This window comes from Strix uralensis, chromosome 2 (genome assembly GCF_047716275.1).
Source record: "Strix uralensis isolate ZFMK-TIS-50842 chromosome 2, bStrUra1, whole genome shotgun sequence".
Classification (NCBI taxonomy): Eukaryota; Metazoa; Chordata; class Aves; order Strigiformes; family Strigidae; genus Strix; species Strix uralensis.
The window spans coordinates 121,478,580-121,497,805 of record NC_133973.1 but is presented as its reverse complement, the minus strand read 5'-3'; the positions used below and the strand labels follow the sequence as shown (position 1 = coordinate 121,497,805).

Below are 19,226 nucleotides of genomic sequence, written 5' to 3'. Positions count from 1 at the left end.
TGAGGGAAGCTCAGCATCAGAGTATTTGATTTTCAATGGGCATATTTCAGATTTTTTTTTCATGCAAAACAAAAATATTGCCTTTCTGTTTTTATAGTGAGGGTCTGTAATTTAGGAAGATGGCTACTGGGATTTTTTTCTATCTCAGTTGCAATTAGATTTTGCTAACTTAGGACCTGAGCTATTACCTTGTAGATGTCCAGGAATCCACACTGATGGTCAAACCGTGTGTAGAGTTCATTCAGCATGCTGATGACCTGCATGGGCGTGCACTGCGCACAGATGGCAGTGAAGCCAACGATGTCCGAGAAGAGCATGGTGACGTCATCAAACTTCCTGGCCTGAACCTGCTGCCCCTGCCACAACTGCTGAGCCACCTCTTCAGGGAAGATAGAAATAAGGAGATCTACTGTTTTCTTTTTCTCCTCTTCCAGGGCTTGGTGTGTACATTCTAGTGTTGCCTTCAGCTTATCCATTCGTTTTTTCAAGCCGTCCTGGGCCTTTGCTTGCTCTCCAACCAATATGACATCGCGAGTAGCATCATGGATAGGTATGTCTGAAAGATGGAGGCCTCGGCCCATCAGTTCATCCAGCTTGTCCACACAGGGGGAACCCAGAAACAAAATTGAGTTTGATTCTGGCACGTGAATCATTTGTCCTTTAATTTCCATCACCTGCAAAATAAAAATGGAGTTTAAAAAAGGAAAAAATAGCTGATAGATGTGGATCCCCATTTTACTTTCCCCATCCTCTTTCAGCTAAAATTGATAAACATAAACTGTAGTCTTTTATACACTCACCTATTCAAGGAATGAGACTCACATAGTCCACTCACCAAGGTGAGTCAGAAAATAGCCTATACTGACACAAAAGCTTTCCCAAATCAGATGTTGGATTCTATTTCAACCCATTTATATAAGAAAACAACCACAATAACATGTATTTCTCAGAATGGTATGTTAACAATGCTTCTGTATTTTGCTTCTGGAATGTACCTAGCCTTAAAAGCAATTTCCAGAGCAGCTCCTTCTTGTTACTTAGCTATAAATTATTAAAAGCACAAAATTAAAGGGAAATGACAACTATCTGAAAGCAGGTTACTGAAATGGTGAAGTATCTTCTGTTCTTAGTAGCAAAACAGCTACTAAGTCAAATGTGGTCATGTTATAGAGGAATCGAATAAGAATAAATGTGAGAAAGAACTCCATAAAATAATGAATGGCATGGAAAAAATATACCAGTGCTCCTATTTCCTATTTGCCTTTTCAAACATGCAGTAGAGTTGAAGGTTGACATTCTGTTAGAGTCTGCGGATTTCTTGGTGATATAGATTCATGTAATTTGTATCTGCAGAACAGAAGAAGGAACAGTAGGAAAGGAGTAGCAGGTGGTTCATCACACTGGTTTATAGATTTTGTGTTTGCTTGGTAAATGGCTAGATGTTTTGAGTGCTGTTCAGTGGCTGATACCAACGAGGCCCTGGCTTATAACCTCTTGCTTCGTGACGGCAGTTGAGCACAAAACTACGAGACTGAAATGGACACTGAAAACCAACTGCAATGATATATTTGACGTTTGGGGCTACATACATTCTGAGTTTTAGTAACTTACTTGGGTCACACAAAAGTAACTGTCAAACACTGCAAAGGACATTTCTCACCTGAATATAGTATTCAGAAAACAAAACCAAACAGAAAACTAAGATGAACATGTTTTGTTTAACCAGAAAATAATTAAATCAGATAAACTATATCTCTTTGTAAATGCAGCCTGCCATAGCCTCTGCCACGAAAAACAATCATCATTGATGTTTTCATTCCAGGACCACACCAAGACCAGGGCAATACTATGCTAGGTGATCTAAAAAAACCCCACAGGCCTTACGCCAAGGATCTCATAGCTAAATCAGGCACAACACACAAACCTTGTGCATCTAAGAACAGTGTTAGTCACCATAATGCCTTAAATCTGTATTTTTCTATTCCACACAATCCACTGAAATGAAAAAGTCTCCTCCAGTCACCCTTTCTTTCATCATGTAGGCATTCCCTCACTCTCACATGATTCACTTTATCATTTAATCCTCCTTCCATCCATAATCCTTCCAAGGAAAACAGGAAAACCTCAAGCAGCGAATCCAGAGGTGTCTGTAATAATTATGTGATTTAAGTGTTCAGAGGCCTGGAAGCTCCTGCTGAGCTGACAGCTACCCCTACATGGTACTTTCCATGTTTGGGGGAGACATTGGGAAGCTCCTGTTTCTCTTGGGGATTTCTTACATCAGATAATATGCTGTCATCGGAGATTCTACTGTCAACATGGGGACTGAGCCTACCCTGTCCCCATGCCCTCTGCCTCCATAACCCACACTGCTAGCAACCCAACAGATGTAACTTCTGATGTCAGCCTAGGAACTCAGAAAATAAAAGTAAATTAAAATAATTAAAATTGAGAATTTTCTTAATTTACGTTCCCACACACCTACTAATGTTTCCTCAGCTTCGTTCTGGGACAGCCATGTCTGTGAGAAAGCCAGTCAGCTACCTAGATGAGCAGATTTAATTCTCTGAGACTAATTGTTCTTTTTAATTTTTAAAACATATGGCTCCCTGCTCGAAACATAAGGAAAATAGGTGCTTTCTTCATGCATGCAGCCTCACGCTTTCAAAGGGCGCATGCGAAACTGTTTTAAGTACAAATTGACAAATATGAAATACATGGTATGTCATTTCTAAATCCTCTTATTTTGTTTCCCTCTGCCAGAGAGTTTTTCTCTTTTCTGTTCCTAGAACTTCACTTGTGTGCAAAATAAATGTATCTCATATTATCACTTCTCTCTTCCACCTCCAGGTGAAAATAGTGTGAACTCAGAGAGAGAGAGTGTGACCACAGACCCTGGCTGAGCCAGCCTGGCCTGGGGCGTGGGCTGCTTGTCAGCAAGGCACAGCACCTGGCTTGGAGCTGTTTCTTGTGTTAACCTGCTGTAAGACTAGAAGAAAATTAATGCATCACTCTGTGCTCTTGCTTCACCTTTGTCAGTTTGAGGTGTCAAACTCTTTGATGTGATCTCTGTCAGTGTGAATATATTGTGCCAACCTTCCCTGGGTGGATTCTTTTCAGGGAACAGTGATCTAGTGAATAACGTACTCAGCAGGCACTCTGGAGTCCTACGCTTTGCTTCTGGGTAGCTCCAAGCAAATTATCAACTCTGAGTGCTTATTTGGCCTTTCAGCACAGCAGGAACAATGATACTGACCACCCTATAACACATTTTGAGACTTATGTGTGAGAAGCAATGGAAGACACACACAATCCTGTAAAATGCCTAATAATAAACTGTTCTGCCCAAGTGAGCTGAGCCCCTGCTTCAACAAGATTGAGGGTTTCTAAAGCATTTTTAGAAACTCTGCAAATATATTCTCCCTACACAACTGCCTGGTTTCCTAAAAGTGTCAAAGGTTCAGTGCTATTTCGGCTTTATTCTCTGAATATTATTATCATTTGCTCTGCTTAACAGGAATTATTGATGCTTCCTATCACTCCTTTCATGTTCCATTAGTGATTATGATGCCCTGCTCTCTCTTGATGACTGAGGGGTTTTTTTAGAAAATGGCCTGCTAGTCTCTTCAAGTGCCAAATCAGGGAACTGGATAGCAGAAGCAAAGCTGCCTCAGCTTGCCTGGGGAGCAAAACTCAGGTCTCCTAAAGCACAACAGTAGAGAAGAGCTAAGACTGCATCACTCTTCTCAGTTTTTGCAAAGTCCTTTCCTTTCCAAAGAAGTTTCTGAGATGATTCAGACTCTTTCTAGAGGGCTTTGGTCTGCAACTGTGATTCAACATAACCTCCATCTCTTTTCTTTGGACTCTCTTGTCTCTTGTATCCTTCTCTGTATCTTAAAGTATAACTGAATGAAGTAACAGATTTGCCTGAAGCTTGCCATAGAAAGTCACACTTCTGGGCATCTCCCAGAGCTGGACTGCTTTATACCTGGACTGTAAGCCTACAGGCAATCAGGATTACATCATCTATCTTTCTTATAAACAGAGAAAGATTGAAACATTTCTCTCTCCAGTTGTATTTCATTACTGCTACATTTCATTGCTTTTCTGTCTCTTTAACTACACTCTCACCAAATAAAGTGCAAATAATTCCACTGTTTTCAGAGGACATTCTCTGAATGGTTTAAGAGCACATTTTGAAATGAACAATTACACATTGTATTTTACAGGATTATGTTGCTGTGAAATGATGGTTGCAGCCTAAGTAGCTCTAGGATGAAAACCAAAAAACCTTGCTGAATTCTACTTTCCTGCAAACCCACTGCAAAGAAAGGGAAGTAAATAGAATGCCCTGCTTCTCAGGAACTCTTTCAGCCTCTCTCCCCAAAGACCCACCCAGGGAACACCAACAGACTCTAAAGCTGATGTTTGAGAACATGAGAGAGTATCCTGCTGTGCTGTACACCAACAGCTACTTCATTAGGTACACAATATCCAACGCTCTGCATGCTCTGGATGCATGCCACCCTAGGATTAAGTATGGATCAAAAGCTTATGAATTTAATGCCAGCTCCACTGCCTAGTCTTTAAGGAAAAGCACGAGGAAAAGCGTGATTCGTTGCACTGATGGAAAGGAATACTTCTTTGTACAAAGACACAAGTTTCAGAATAGTGACTGAGAGAAGGTGTACACACCTTCTGGAAAATATTAAGGGAAATATGAGACAATATTTCTGAAGACGAATTGGGGGTTTAAAAAATAATTTTCTTTGTCATTAGGCCAGGCCATGTATTCTGCAGCCTCTGCAATTCACACATTCTAATGGAGCTGCTGCTTTGACTTTGATCAGTACATAATCCCTCTCAAACTGTTATTACAGCCTTTTCCTAGCATTTTTTATTGGGAGTAGGTTAGGTAATTTACAGTGCTAGGCCACACTTTTGTAAACAGTTACACATGCATGCTGTACTTCATACAATGAACAGGTTCAATGAGAATAAACAAAGCTGTTTCTTTAACAGGCCCATAATTATTTAGAGGACTGGGAAGATTGGGGGAAAATCACCTTATGACAAATCAACCTGGACACCGTCATCACTTCAAGGTACAAATAAAATAACATAAGCTCAGAAAAAAAACCCCACATTGCTGCACACTGAGGATGAGAGTATAAGGTGACTTTTAGAAAGGTGAACCAGCTGCTAGCGAAAATTTTAAAACAGCTGGATTCACTTCTCTGAATGACCTATAGGATACATGGCAGTGTCTCGGGGACATTTACAGCAAGATATTCAAAAGTATTTGAGCAGTTAGGGGCTTAGGGGATTCTGTGAGCACTGGACAAGGCAACAGCACACTGCCAGAAAGCAATGTAATGACTCTGCTTGTCGTGTTTCCAGGTGACACATTTAGAAGAAGGGCTGAAAGTATGATGGACAACACTGGAATTAAAAAAAAAAATCTCTTAAATTGGAGGAATGGGCTAAAATCAGAATTCAAAACAAGGGCAATGAATATGCTTAGGCAGAAATAATCAACTGCAAAAAATATAGGCAGGCTAACAGTTCCTAAGAAGATGGCCCAGAGTCTACAGAGTGAAACAGATGAATGTAAGCCAACAAGTCATCCTGTCATTAAGAAAGAAAACACTATACAGGACTATATAAATAAGAATATAGCTTGCAAAACACAAGGAGTAATACTTATGCTCTGACCATCAATATTCAGTCCCCAGGTGGGCAAATCTGTTTGTGTTTGGTATAACAAAGGGGTGGATCAATTGGAGAGTCTGCTGAAGAGCAAAGAATGTGATGAAAGGTTGTGCTGGGTTTGTGTGGCGGGGTTTTTTGTAGCAGAGGAGGGGGCTACAGCGGTGGCCCCCTGTGAGAGGCTTCTGGAAAGCTCCCCTGGCTCCAAGGCAGACCCGCCTCTGGCCAAGGCCGAGCCAATCAGCAATGGTGGCTGCACCTCTGCGATAATGTATTTAAGAAGGGGAACCTGAGAAGAGAAGTTGGGATTTGGGAGGAAGAGTTGCAAGGAGGACACCTATGCAAACACTGAGGTCAGTGGAAGAGAGGAGGAGGAAGGGGGGGTTGTGTTGATGCAGAGAGCCCCCCTGTATCCCATGGTGAGATGGCAGGGCCACACCCCCTGACACCATGGAGGTCCATGGTGGAGCAGATGTCAACCTGCAGCCTGTGGAGGTCCCCATGCCAGGGCAGGCAGCTGTGCCCGAAGAAGGCTGGGACTCTATGGGAAGAAGCTCCTGCTGTTGTAGTCCAGCGCTGGGAAGACTGCAACACACGGGAGTGACCCACACCAGAGCAGCTTGGGAATGGCTGCAGCCCAAGAGAAAGCTTGTGGAGGACTGTCTCCTGTGAGAAGGACACCACACGGGAGCAGGGGAGAATGCGAGTGGTCCTCCCACTGTGGACTGACCATAACCCCCATTCTCTGCAGCCCTGTGCTGCTGGTGGGGGAGGAGATAGAGAGATCTGGAACAAAACTGAACCCAGGAAGAAGAGGGGGGTGGGGGAAGGTGTTTTTAAGATGTGGCAATGCTTCCCACTGTCCTACTCTGTCTGTTAAGTGTTGTTGTTAGTGTTTGAATTAAAGTGATGTTCTTTTTCTTCCCCTAAGAATTCTCTCTTTTGCCTGTGACAATAATGGTGAATCATCCCTCCCTGTCCTTATCTTGATTCCTGAGCCTTTTACTTTATTTTCTCCTTCCCATTCCTGAGGGTGAAAGGGTGAGCGAACAGCTGCGTGGTGCTCAGTTGCCCTGTGGGTTCAAACCACGACAAAGGTCTAGAAAATATGACCTACAAAAAAAATTGAAAAAATGTGATGGTTTACCCCAAAGAAGGAAAATCTCAGTGTGGGGATATGAAACTCCTCAAATACACTAAGAGCTGATGCAAAAAGGTCACACTATTCTACAAATCCAGTGGGGAAAGCTTTGCAGAAAAGGACCTGGAGGTCCTGGTGGACACCAAGTTGAACATAAGACAGCAATGGGCTCTTGCGTCAAAGGCTAACACTACTCTGGACTCCCGTAGGATGAGTGCTGCAGCAGGTTGAGGGAGGTGATTCTTCCCCTCTGCTCAGCACTGCTGAGGCCACACCTGGAGTGCTGTGTCCAGTGCTGGGCTCCTCAGAACAAGAGACATGGACATGCCGGAGAGTATCCAGCAAAGGGCAACAAAGATGATTAAGGGACTGGGGCATCTGTCCTATGAGAAAAGGCTGAGAGAATTGAGACTGTTTAGCCTGGAGATGAGAAGGCTCAGGAGGATCTTATCCATGTATGTAAATATCTGAAGGGAGGGTGCAAAGATGACAGAGCCAGGCTCTTTTCAGTGGTGCCCAGAGACAGGACAAGAGGCATTGGGCACAAACTGACACACAGGAGGTTCCCTCTGAACATCAGGAAACACTTTTTTTACAGAGGGTGACCAAGCACTGGGCACAGGTTGCCCAGGAATGTTGTGGAGTCTCCATCATTGGAGATATTCAAAAGCCTTCTGGACACAGTCCTGGGCAACTGGCTCTAGGGGCCTTGCTTATGCAGAAGGTTGAACAACATGACCTGCAGAGGTCCCTTCCAATCTCAATCTTCTGTTACTATGAAATGAACGAGAAGTAAAAGGCTCAAAGTGGAAAAAAAATAGTTTCCTGTTGGATATTCTTCTGTTCATAGGGACAGTGAGAATGGAAACATCAAGCGGTGAAGATCTGGATTCTCCAGTACCGGAGATTTGCGAGACCTGCCAAAGGTGATCAATCTTGCTGGGAAGCAGAAGGATGAACCAGTGACTTAACAGAAATCAAAGTGGAAACAGGAAGGAGAGAGGAAGGAGGGTATCATTGTGTCTTCAAACAAAAACTACACAACTCATTTCTGGGATAATTAATGCAATGCAAGTGTGGATAGCGTGGAATTCTTTGCTTCACTTAGTTTACAACTAAACTAGTTACTACTCTTCTTACAGGCAACAACAGGTGATCCATGCAAGATGTCTAAGTCAGGGTCAACTGAATTGTGTCTCATGTGTAAAAATACCTACATTTCTCTGTTGTAAAGGAAGCACAAGGCTTGAACATAGATGCCTGCACTGGTCAGATGAGTCTACCCCCATCAGAATAAACTTACTTCATAGCAATAAAGATATTCCTGTGTATTTAAAGACACCTAAATGTCATTATATACATACACTGAGGGAAGTACATGTCCTCTATTGGTCTAAAACATCTCTATTTTAAATGCTCCAAATCTCAAATCAATTAGATAAACCAAAACTTGTTGTGCCTGTAAAGTTAACTCTGTTCTGTGGCTGGCTGACCACCAACACAGGCAGAACAAGACTCTGACCTTAAACAGAGAAAAAGGAACAGACATTACAATCTCTCCAATACTCCAGCTCTGCTTGTAGAGTGGGGTAAGTCAGAGCCACAGCCAGCAGAACTAACTGTGGAGAAAGATTCATGTAAATAAGAACAATTCATATTCAAATGAAGTCCTGATTCGCTATCTTATCTGTAGTCAAAAAGCATCTTAATTCAATATAAAAATCATAACAAAACACAAGCTTCCATTACACCTATGTTTTATCGAAAAAGCTAAGAGAAATATGTATCATCTCCACAGAACTGAAAAACTATTTTTTCAGCTGATGCCTAACGCAGTTGAATAAACTAGTTAGTGTTTGTTCAGCACAACTTAGGATGTGCTCAGGTTCTTGTGAAAGTATAACTCTCAGCATTTGCCTACAAGTTTCCAGCTCAATTTATTGTCAAAAGAACATTATTCCACACAGCAGCAAAGTGACTGTTACAAATTTCTGGTTATTTATAGAAATCCCTGGGGTGTTACATAATGTGCAACAGTCTACAGACCAAAGTGACCAAATTTAACATTTTCTGTACGTCGTAGATACTTCGCAAACAGAAAATGGCAGCATGAATACTGCAGGAACCCACCTTTAGGAAATCCAAAACTTTGGTGGGAATGCATTCATGTTCTAGAAAGTAAAAGAGAGAGCATGATAATGAGAGAACCATTAAAAACCTTCAGTTGTAAACTTGGACCTTCAAAGCGACTTCTTGATATCAAAAGAGTAAAAGTGTGGCAGGCTAAAACCGAATAAATTAGGGTTAGATAGGACCTTCTCCACAGGAAGCATAGGTATGCATGGCAAATCAAAGCATGGAGCCATCTGTAAGTAAATGTGAAAGGGGAAGAGATAAAGGAGATGGCTCTATCCTTTGCACATTAGTCTGTCAAAGCAACTAGATAAACAAAAGGAAACGGTGGATTACACCTGGAAAGATCATGATGATTTACAATTTCTCCTTTCTTGCTTCAAGACACAGAAATTGCTTTTATGATGGTACTCCAGACTCCTCCTTGGATAAGTCCAAGATAAATCTAGCCCTGAGGCATAAAAATAATGGGAAGATGATTCCTTCGAAGGAATTCCTTTCTTCACAAGATAGCAAGAGCCATAACTCAACTTTATGTGTGCCTGAGTCAGTTCCCCTCATGGATGCTTGGAGTGGGTGAACTCAACATGGTAGACAGGCAGAGCAGTCTGACAAGGTGCTGGTGACAGGCTGCATGGCACAGAGGAACAAAAGACAGTTGCTAAAACAAGAGGAAGAAACTCACCAGTGTTTCCAAGATCATTTCAAAATCCTTTTTAAAGTCAACAATCCACATTAGATTGGATTTTTTTTCATGAATAAATACCTTCATATACTTAAAAACGATCTGTCATGTACCTGAATGCACCACTGGCCTGACTGTCCCTGCCCAGTCCCCCGGGGATCCCCCCAACCTGCCCGTGGCCTAGGACTCCATGTCAGCCCCATGGGGCTGTCAGACCCTGCCTCAGCGATGCTGCTGTAGGACTGATCTCCAGCTCTCACAGCCCTGCCCTGCCTGGCCATAGGCCCTGCTGGGCTGGGCCCATCTGTGGGCTCAAGGCCCAGCCCAATCTTGGCCTTTCCCCATCCCCATGCCCAGGGAGGTGCCAGTGCCCCGTGTGGGGCTGCCCCCAGGCTGCCGCCTCCTGGCTTGGGCGGTTGGGATGGGGCCTGGCTGCTAGGTCGTGCGCAGCCACCCTGGGGACCCTCACAGCTCCTGGTACCCAGGGACCCCTGGCCCCTGCTGTGCCCTGACAGCATCCCAGCAAAGATTTTACCTAAAACGCCTGTCAGAGTTCAAGGAGCACCTGGACAATGCTCTTAGTCATATGGTTTAGTTTTAGGCAGTCCTGTGAGAAGCAGGGAGTTGGACTCAATGATCCTTATGGGTCCCTTTCAACTCATGATATTCTATGATTCTTTGCTTTTCCTTTCACTGCAAAACCTATTTAAACCCTTAAAACTGCTTTTAGGTTGCACACACTTCGATCAATGTGGTAGATTTTTAGGTATCGATAATACATCTCTCTGCTGGTTATTAAAAGCCGGGATACCCTATGCAGATATACAGCTATCCGCCTCACTCCACATTTATAACACAGAGTCATAAATTTACAGCATCAGGGTTAAAAAAACCTGTTTGTATTCGTCAGGAGAAGAGCAATGAAAACAATTTTCGGGAAAATGCCCATTTTTTTAGCCTAAGATCTTTCTCCCCAATGCTCTGATTAGATTGCTTCTGGGAATTGTGTGGAGCTGGCCTAACTCTTCAAGGATGGTGAGGTTTGGAAATCGTAGGATACAGTACACAGTACATAGCATCTGAAGTTAAGGACTGTAGGAGCCTCATGCAACTTCTCAGTGAGATTTATATTCTTGACAGAAAGTTTAAAATGGAGAGGAGGATCCACTGCTCTGAGAAGCTGCAGATGCTGGGGACATTCTAGTTTACAGGATATTTCACTATTTATTCATATAACTTTGAGTGAGGTAAGAGCCTTTTTAAAAAAACTCCTGAAAACCAGAAGCCCTGCTGCTTGACAGGAACTGTGAGAACAGCAGTCGCAATAAACATGCTCTAAACAGGACATCCTCAAGCCACACATTTGTATTAATTTTGCATTTCAACCAAAGCAAAATGCCTTTTTTATACTTACAACCCCATCACAGTTTGATTACAACAAATCAACCAAAGTGTAAGGGAAACTTCCCATATTTAATATTCTCTCTGTGTTGATGAAAAACAAATGGAAGAGAATTACACTACATTTCCAGTAAAATGTATGTTAAACACTACTTCTTATTTAAGTCTTTTCCAGAAAAAAGGAATGGATTATTTTTGTTGCTTTTGTCTTTCCATTTTAAAAAAGGAATGGAGAATGAGAAAACAAGAATGTAACATTTGAGAAAGTCATTAAAGCTTTCTGAAAAGTTGGTTCTTCAGTTCCAACAAATCTCCATTAGCCTGACAAGGCAGTGAGGTGGAGGGAGACACAAATGTGCATGTAGTTTGCCAACTTCACAGAGGTAAAAATCATGCTGGTTACAATTAAGTTACCTGAAATAATTATGACAAATTAATAGGTATGGTCCCTAACACAATACATTTCATGTCTTTTTCTGCACCTGCTTATATTTTAAGAACATTCATATGCATTATCATTTATAATATCATTTATAATTGTTATTCCTTGACTTCCAAAGGTTTGTTCTGTGCACGACTCTCACAATGTACTTAGTCAAAAGAAAATCTTGTAAATCCTGTAGCAAAGTTATGAGGCTCAAAGCAACATGTTTTGCTTTTGGTGGGGTGGGGGCAGAGGGAAGAAAGAATCTGAAAAAATGAAACTGTGGTTTCAGTTCTTGATTCCTGGAGAGAATGTGAAAAGCCCACAGATCCTGCCTCAAAAGCAGATCTGGGGGTCTGTGCCACAGTCCAGCCCCCAGTTAGATGGGTGTTTATGGCATTAAGATCAACACACATAATGGAGAGTCCCCAGCTCACCACTGGCTTTAATGGTGCCCAGGCTGGTCCTTACCATGTTAGCCTTTATACAGATAGGTCTGAACATGCTGAATTACGAGCAGAAAATTCCACTTCTGAATGGAAGATGATATACCATCATTAAGTACCTTTGTCTGCTCGAATGTTTCTTTGAAACCTTGCCTCTCTTTTCCTGTTTTGGAAATTATCTTACAAAACAGCATAATGACCAGCACCCAGAGAAAGGCAATGCTCAGCACATTCCACTAGACTCAATTTTACAAAAAGTCAAAGCATCTGCAGGGAAATCTTTTTATTATATGCCTAATATAAATAAGTATAATTTAAGATTGCCCTTAAGTTATGACATTTTGTTGTTTTAAAACAAACGTCATTTTATTATTACCTTTTGCTTACATTACTCAAGCATCAAAGATCTTTCAATTTGTTTTGAATTATTTAACAAAAAAATTAAGAACAGTTGAGTTATACAACAACAGTAGTAACTGATTGAAAGACACTAACATATGGGTTCAGTCCTTACTATAGCTGAAAATTCATCCCATTCCATACATCTAGACTTCTTTTATTTTTGGTGCAGCTGCCATACAGCAGTGTGCAGACATGCCAGAGCTAAGAAAAATACCAGGGGCTGAAACTCCCCTGGAGACCCTACTCTGAACAGGGCCCTTTTTTGCTCTACGTTGTGCAAACACACCAAATCACACCTTTGCTTTTCTACTGAGCTTATACTGCAACATCTTGTGCCATTCAGGATAATGGCACAAGTAAGATCACCAAGACTATCTATCTGGTTAAATATAAATGCTATCTATATTTACATGATCAAATCTCTATCTCATGCCTGTAAAAACCTTTAGAATTGATGAATATTATTTGTTAGTTTGTTAAAGACAGATATTTTTATTTATTTCTATCAATGTCAATCAAGCAAGATTACAGAGGAATGTGCCAGTACACTGAAGGCAGTGGAAAGGCTCCCATTTTCCACAGTGTTGTTACTTTTTGGATTAGTTCCTACGGTTTTCACCATAAGATTTGTGCAGATGCATAAATCAGTCTTGCACATAATCCTTCCACTAGCAGTATTCAGCTCCTAGCAAAAGCTTCTCATTTGAACACGATCTGTCCCAGCTGCCTGAGATGACCTGCTATCAGAAAGTACTCTTAGTCATTCTGTGATACTACTTGCTAAATATTTTTCTTTCTCAGATCCAGGTTAGTTTGATTCTTTGTGGAAACTGTTTTTATCAAAATACAATGAATTGGTTAAATGGGAATATATGTTTATTCATGAGAACAGCAGGCAAAGAGCAGCAGAAGCATCTTTCCCCTTTGATCTGTGCAGAACAGATATATATAGCAACCATTAGGAGATGTGACATTTCATCACCAACCTAGGTATCTTAAAATTCCTGTGATTAAAAGATCTCTTAGCCTATGCACTAACTAGCTTGCCGACATTTTTCTCCTTTAGGACTTACAAGCTCCAACTCTTTCACCATTTCATGTTAAGTATATAAATCTGCTCCAAATTCCTGCCAGCACCACACCAAGGAAACTGATGAGATGTGGAGTCCTCTGCTGGTATTTTTACTTTGTTTTTCTCTTTATTACCCCATATATCAAGTACTTTCGCAGCTTTGATAAAAGACTCTATCATTAGCTTTTGATATCGAGATTAATCAATTCTGATCTCTTGGTGCAGTATAAATTTTCAGAACACCAGGAGAAGAAATTTATTCTTTTCCCAGTCCAATCACTCTTAAGTTAGATATAATTAGAAAGAGCCATTCTACTTCTCACCAAAATCACTGTATATATATCCAGCTGGTTTTAGTGGGAACTGTACCAGGCCTTTAAATTTTCTGTATTTTTCTTAAAAATGTTGAATTTCTTTCAGTATGCTCAACACAACACGTTACAGCATTAGGAGACCTTCCATCCATAACTTTCTGTTAGCTACCATATTTGACGTGTACCAGTAAAAAACAATCTTCATGTGGAGTCTCTTACAGGCCATGTTAAAGATCTGAATTAGGAAAGAATGCATTGACCTAGTTTAGTAGTCCCAGGTTAAGGATGTCATTTTTAACAAATTACACAATATATTTATTTTACAACCCATCAAGAAATGAAAAGCAAACACAAACATTAAAATCCCTTTAACTTAATTATGAATAGAATATATATGGAGTGTGAAGCTGCCAGATGTAGTGAATATTCACATTTCTGTATGCATTAAATTATCTATTTAGCTTCCATTTTCTTCACTGCAATTAATTCATTTTTCCCTGAAACAGTGACAAAGAAAATTAAAAGAATTAGGTGGAAGGTGGTATTTTAAAAACAAAGTTTGGTCTCTGTTGCTTTGATTATTCTAGCACAAATTGAGAAAGCCGTTAAAGCAAGTTGTTTCAATGGCCCAGACTGACAAGAAACGTGAAGTTGTCCCCAAGGTCTTAGCTGCTCAGCATTGCTGCTTGGGTGCCACCAAAGCCTGGAGGGAGGTTGGTAGGACAGGGCAAGTGTGAGTGTAGATGCAAATGGGAGGACCAGCTGTTACTGTGAAGGACAAGGGAAGTGATCATTCTAGAAATGCTGAGAACTGCTGCCTTAGGAAGCTCCCCACTCAGCTTGTGGATTTCTGTCCTCAAATACCTCAGAGGAAGTTTGCGCAAGTGCTCAGTACTTGCTGTGGGTAGGCAGACCACAAGCCAGGCCAGCCCCAGAAATCACAGGATGCCCTAGCACAGTGCTCTGGCCTCAGCTGAAGCACCCTGCTGAGCCCCAGAAAACATTTCCTCGGGCACAGCATGATGCTAACACAGCTACCTTGCTTTTGCATTAGGGCCAGCTTACCCATGACAGGCTGAGAGACTAAGTGGAGCTAAGGAAAAGCTGTCTGTACACACATCAATAGGACCAGCTTCATCCAATTTATGCAAATACTGACCTGCAGCTAATTTGGATCTGTGAATTCCCTGAAAGACTTGATGAGCTCCCCAATTTTCAGCATTTTGACTCCTATATTTCTTTGAGTATTAAAGCCTTTAAGCCTAAAATCCTGATTTCAAAAGTCAGTTTTAAGAATAAGATCTAGATGCCTTTCAAAATTTCATGTTTTGTATATCTGTTCCCTTTGGAAGGGTCAGAAGCACTTTCCTTCTCATTCATGACTGCTGAGTCCCCAACGCTATTGACTGGGAAGTTTTTAAACAGTTCCTGGAGTATTTTTTTGTAAACATATGGAAAAAACACCACCACCAACAACAAAAAAACCCCAAAATATTGTAACAATATCCTTCTGAGTCTAAGTGTGTGAAAAGTTGGAAAGGAATTCCTTCAGGAGCTAAAGTGATCCTGCCACTGCTGAGAGCAGGGCTCTGATTATATCACTGCTCCACATTCAGCAGCCTCATTTCATACCACATCTCAACAAAGGCGATTAAACCCAACTAACAGTCCACTGTGCTGTCTGATAGAAATATGAAGCTGTGTGCTTTATTTGCAAAGGCAGTGGATAGTTACATGGCATGGACTGGCCAGGAAGGGGCTTTGACAAAAGTTTTCCAGACATACCCAGACTATATGCAGTGCTGCTACTGCAAATGGAAGGGGCTGATGAGCCTCCCGCTCATCACATTGTTTGAAACTGACACTACCTCCAAGGGCGTTACTGTAGAAATACAGATCCCTAGCACTGTTCTTAGCTGTAATTCAGCAGTGTGTGTTTTGCAGTGTCACTGGCAGGTTTCCGTCTTCCTTCCCCCCACCTCCTCTTCTCAGTCCCCACTGGGGTTATTAAGGACCCTGCCTGACCCTTGGTCATAGGAGCAGGGGGGGTCCTTGATGCTCTTGCTTCAATAGCTCCTGAAAGAAAAAGGACCCTGCCTAGAATCTCTCATGTAAAAGAGCCCATGAGAAGAGCCTAAAAGAAAACAGACTCTCTTCATGGAAATTAGTTTACCTTAGTTTTTCCAGTTTTTACCTGGACATCTGCAGCCTTCTGTGGTGATGATTCACCGTAAGGCTAAGTTTTATTAAGCATCTGTAGTACCTACTTTCTCTGGCACAGGTGTTTTTATTAGTTGCACTGCATTTTCATTATTTATTTGGGTTTTGCTCTACATGGCCAGTCACTGACTCATGTAAACTTACATAGTAGAGGCTTCTTTCATTTACATGCCCAGACACACAAATACTCACCTCTTTCAGCACAAGTCATGATATACTTGGATTCAACAAGCGATGAGGCCAGTGTTGGGCCTGGTAATACACATCTTGTCTTAAATTATCTTGCACTGATATCAGATATTGCTAGAGTGCTGTAGTACACTGTAATACATATATTTTTCCTACACACTTACACTGGAAATCCCATCCTCTGTTCTGAGCATTATCCATTTATGTTTCATGGTACTTGAACTAACACAAAGATAAAAACCAGAAATATTTCCATAGTTTTCAAATATAACTTGCAATATTTGGCTAGACATACTGTCCTCCAGAATGTTTAATTTTTGTTATTTTATTATTTTTCATAATCTCTTAGTAAAGTGTTAAGAGTATACAGAGCACTTTAAGGAATATTAAATGTTATTGCATTATCAAGGTGATGATTCTATGAAATAAAATTCTAACCCTCAAAATTACAGTGATTGAGGTGCTGTAAATACAGAATATAGGACCTCAGCTTCTCATGAGTGATCATATGATTTATTTATAAAGTTAAAATAAGTAAAAATAAGCCAATTCTGCCAAATAACCTATTCTTGCACGGTACTCCATGAGAAGAATAATCACCCCCACAAAAAGGCACAGTAAAATTAAGCAGTTCTTAATCACACTGCAACAGACTTTTGATTTAAACCAATGGGATTATTCACAGATCAGTTGATTTCTTTAAAAGGAGAAACTATTCTTGTATTCACCGAGGAAATGAGAGAAAATGAAGATGATTACCCAGCTTCAGGTAAGAGGAAATGGCACAGAAAAGCAGACTGATGACTGCTTATTTCTGTGTGAAGACACAAATTCTCTCACAAGACAGTATGTTACCATTTGTTTAAACAAGTTTTCCAGCTGCTTTAAAATACATGGCTCTCCAGAAGGGATGCTCTGGAGCTGTAGCAATTAAAAGGCCTAATCTGAAGTAGTATGAAGTTAACAGGGAGGCTGTTTCTGACAGCAGCATGCTCTAGAACAGAGGGTTGCAAATGAGTGGAAAATCCCTCCTCTCTCAAATGATCAAAATGCATTCATCTTTTATTGGAGGAAACAAAAGATTCTAGGTTATATCTACCAACATATACCACAAGTATACATTGCATCAGTTTATTATAATAAATGGAAACAGTCTGGCATAAACAACTCTCTGATGACATTTGTGCTTTGTCAGTCATAGCTAAACAGTGTAACTAGCCATTTTCCTCAATTTCTTCCCACACATGTTTGTGAAAGGAAGTAACACCCTTTGCTCAACAGGCAAAAAAATAAGGCATTGTTTACCAAAACTCATTTTGAGGTACTGGTGACTTGTGATAAGATGGAAGAATTAAATCTCCTTCTCTCCTTTCTGCTTTGGTTGATGGCCCCTCAGTCAAGCTAAAACACCTTTGTATTTCACACACAATAACCCGACTGAAATATGTTAAATGACCACAGATTACCAAGCCACTTCAATTACATTTAAGTCCACAGAGCAAAAATCCTGACCTAGTGAAATAAATAGCTAAACAGACAAGTTTACTATATAGAGAATGTCACTGCAGCTTCTTTTCTATGTGATGTAATTATATACTATTTGAACATGGACAACCATATATAAAATACACTGTCTCTGCTTTATTGCAAAGGTTTACAACATCTTAATGCTCGTATTTCACAAAAGCAGTTAACAATTGAAGACAACAGAAAAAATAAATCAAAGTTTATTCTGTGAAAGCTTTCCAGAGATCAGCTTCCATATGCCCAGAGCTGTCTGAGTTCACCAGAAGCCTAATTTCTGCAGAGCTCAGTCAAATCTCAGAGTTTTCATGTGTGTGAATCACCAAAGTCAGGAGAACTGTCTTGGATTCACACAAGAAGAAATGACAACAGCATTGCTGTCTTAGAGTGCCTAAACATCTAACCTGTTGTATCAGGACATTCTTGTTACACAAGTTAAAATTCCTGATTTTGTATTAAAATCAGATCACACAAGAAATGAGAAATTTTAGAGATGCAAGATTGTTCCAAATATTTTAGTTTGTAACAGAATAAATCTTCCAGAAATAACTCTAACGTTGAAGTTAATTAGTAAAACAACCTGCAAATTAATTCTTCTGGAGAATTGAAATTTGGCAACATATCTGAGAAATATATTTTAAATTTCACTTTTTTTCATATTTGGTGACAGTTTCATATTTCAAAGATGTTGTAGCCACACAGTTCCAATAATGCTGACTTTAGCAAGCTCTTTAGTCACCCTCAAATACAGTCCCCCCCTGAGATAACACTGGTAGATGTATCCTTAAGACTTAGAGAAAACAGTGACAGTATCTGGTCAAAAATATCCTGGCAAAATACCTTTTTGTGTCAGCGAATGATGATTCAAGGAAAGCAAATTATTTCACGGGCATACATGAATTAAACCAAAGGATGAAACAAAAAATGTATCCACATGGACTCAAATTCAAAACTCTTCAATTCCGTCATGAGTATAAAGTGATAAAATATAAAATGAATGTCTTTATTGAAACAAACACTTTCAATCTTATTGAAATAAAAATACTATTTTCTAAAATTTATGTTTGTCTCAAAATTTTGAAAAAACATAGTTTTAATTTTGAAGAAAAAAAATTGTGAAATGTCAAAATTCTCTCAGGTTAAGGAAGTTGACTGTTATGGGGCACTATACCCTTAGCTGTAATTAGCAGAAACAGTTTCCTGTTCAGCAGTTGTAGTCAAAAAAAGGTGGTAAGGTTGTATTACTCAAAGGCATATCTCTTACTACATACAGGCTAAAAAACTATATTTACAGATATATCAGTACTATCAGAATGAAATTAGGTTCAGGTTGTAAATACTTTAATTAAATCTCACTTTGTGATATTTGGGCCAACAAGAACAGAAGTATCTTTCCTCATGCAGCACAGCAGACTTCTAAAAATTCATCTCAGATGAGTTCTGGGCATACCTTTCCACAGGATACTCATATCAACCATAACTGACATACTGCTAACAGAAACCGATTCGTTTGCTTTGGCTCTATGATGCAACACCAAAGTGATTTCCCCCTCTTTGTCTTCATTT

At 40.4% G+C, this 19,226-nt stretch overlaps 1 protein-coding gene across 1 annotated transcript in view; it reads right to left on the bottom strand.

Moving 5' to 3' along the window:
- Window positions 1-19,226, bottom strand: part of GUCY1A2 (guanylate cyclase 1 soluble subunit alpha 2) — a 174,020-nt gene that overhangs the window by 83,069 nt on the left and 71,725 nt on the right. Inside the window, exon 5 of the mRNA XM_074860156.1 lies at window positions 189-674. Coding sequence (XP_074716257.1) covers window positions 189-674 — 486 coding nt within the window. The remainder of the gene's footprint in view (window positions 1-188; window positions 675-19,226) is intronic.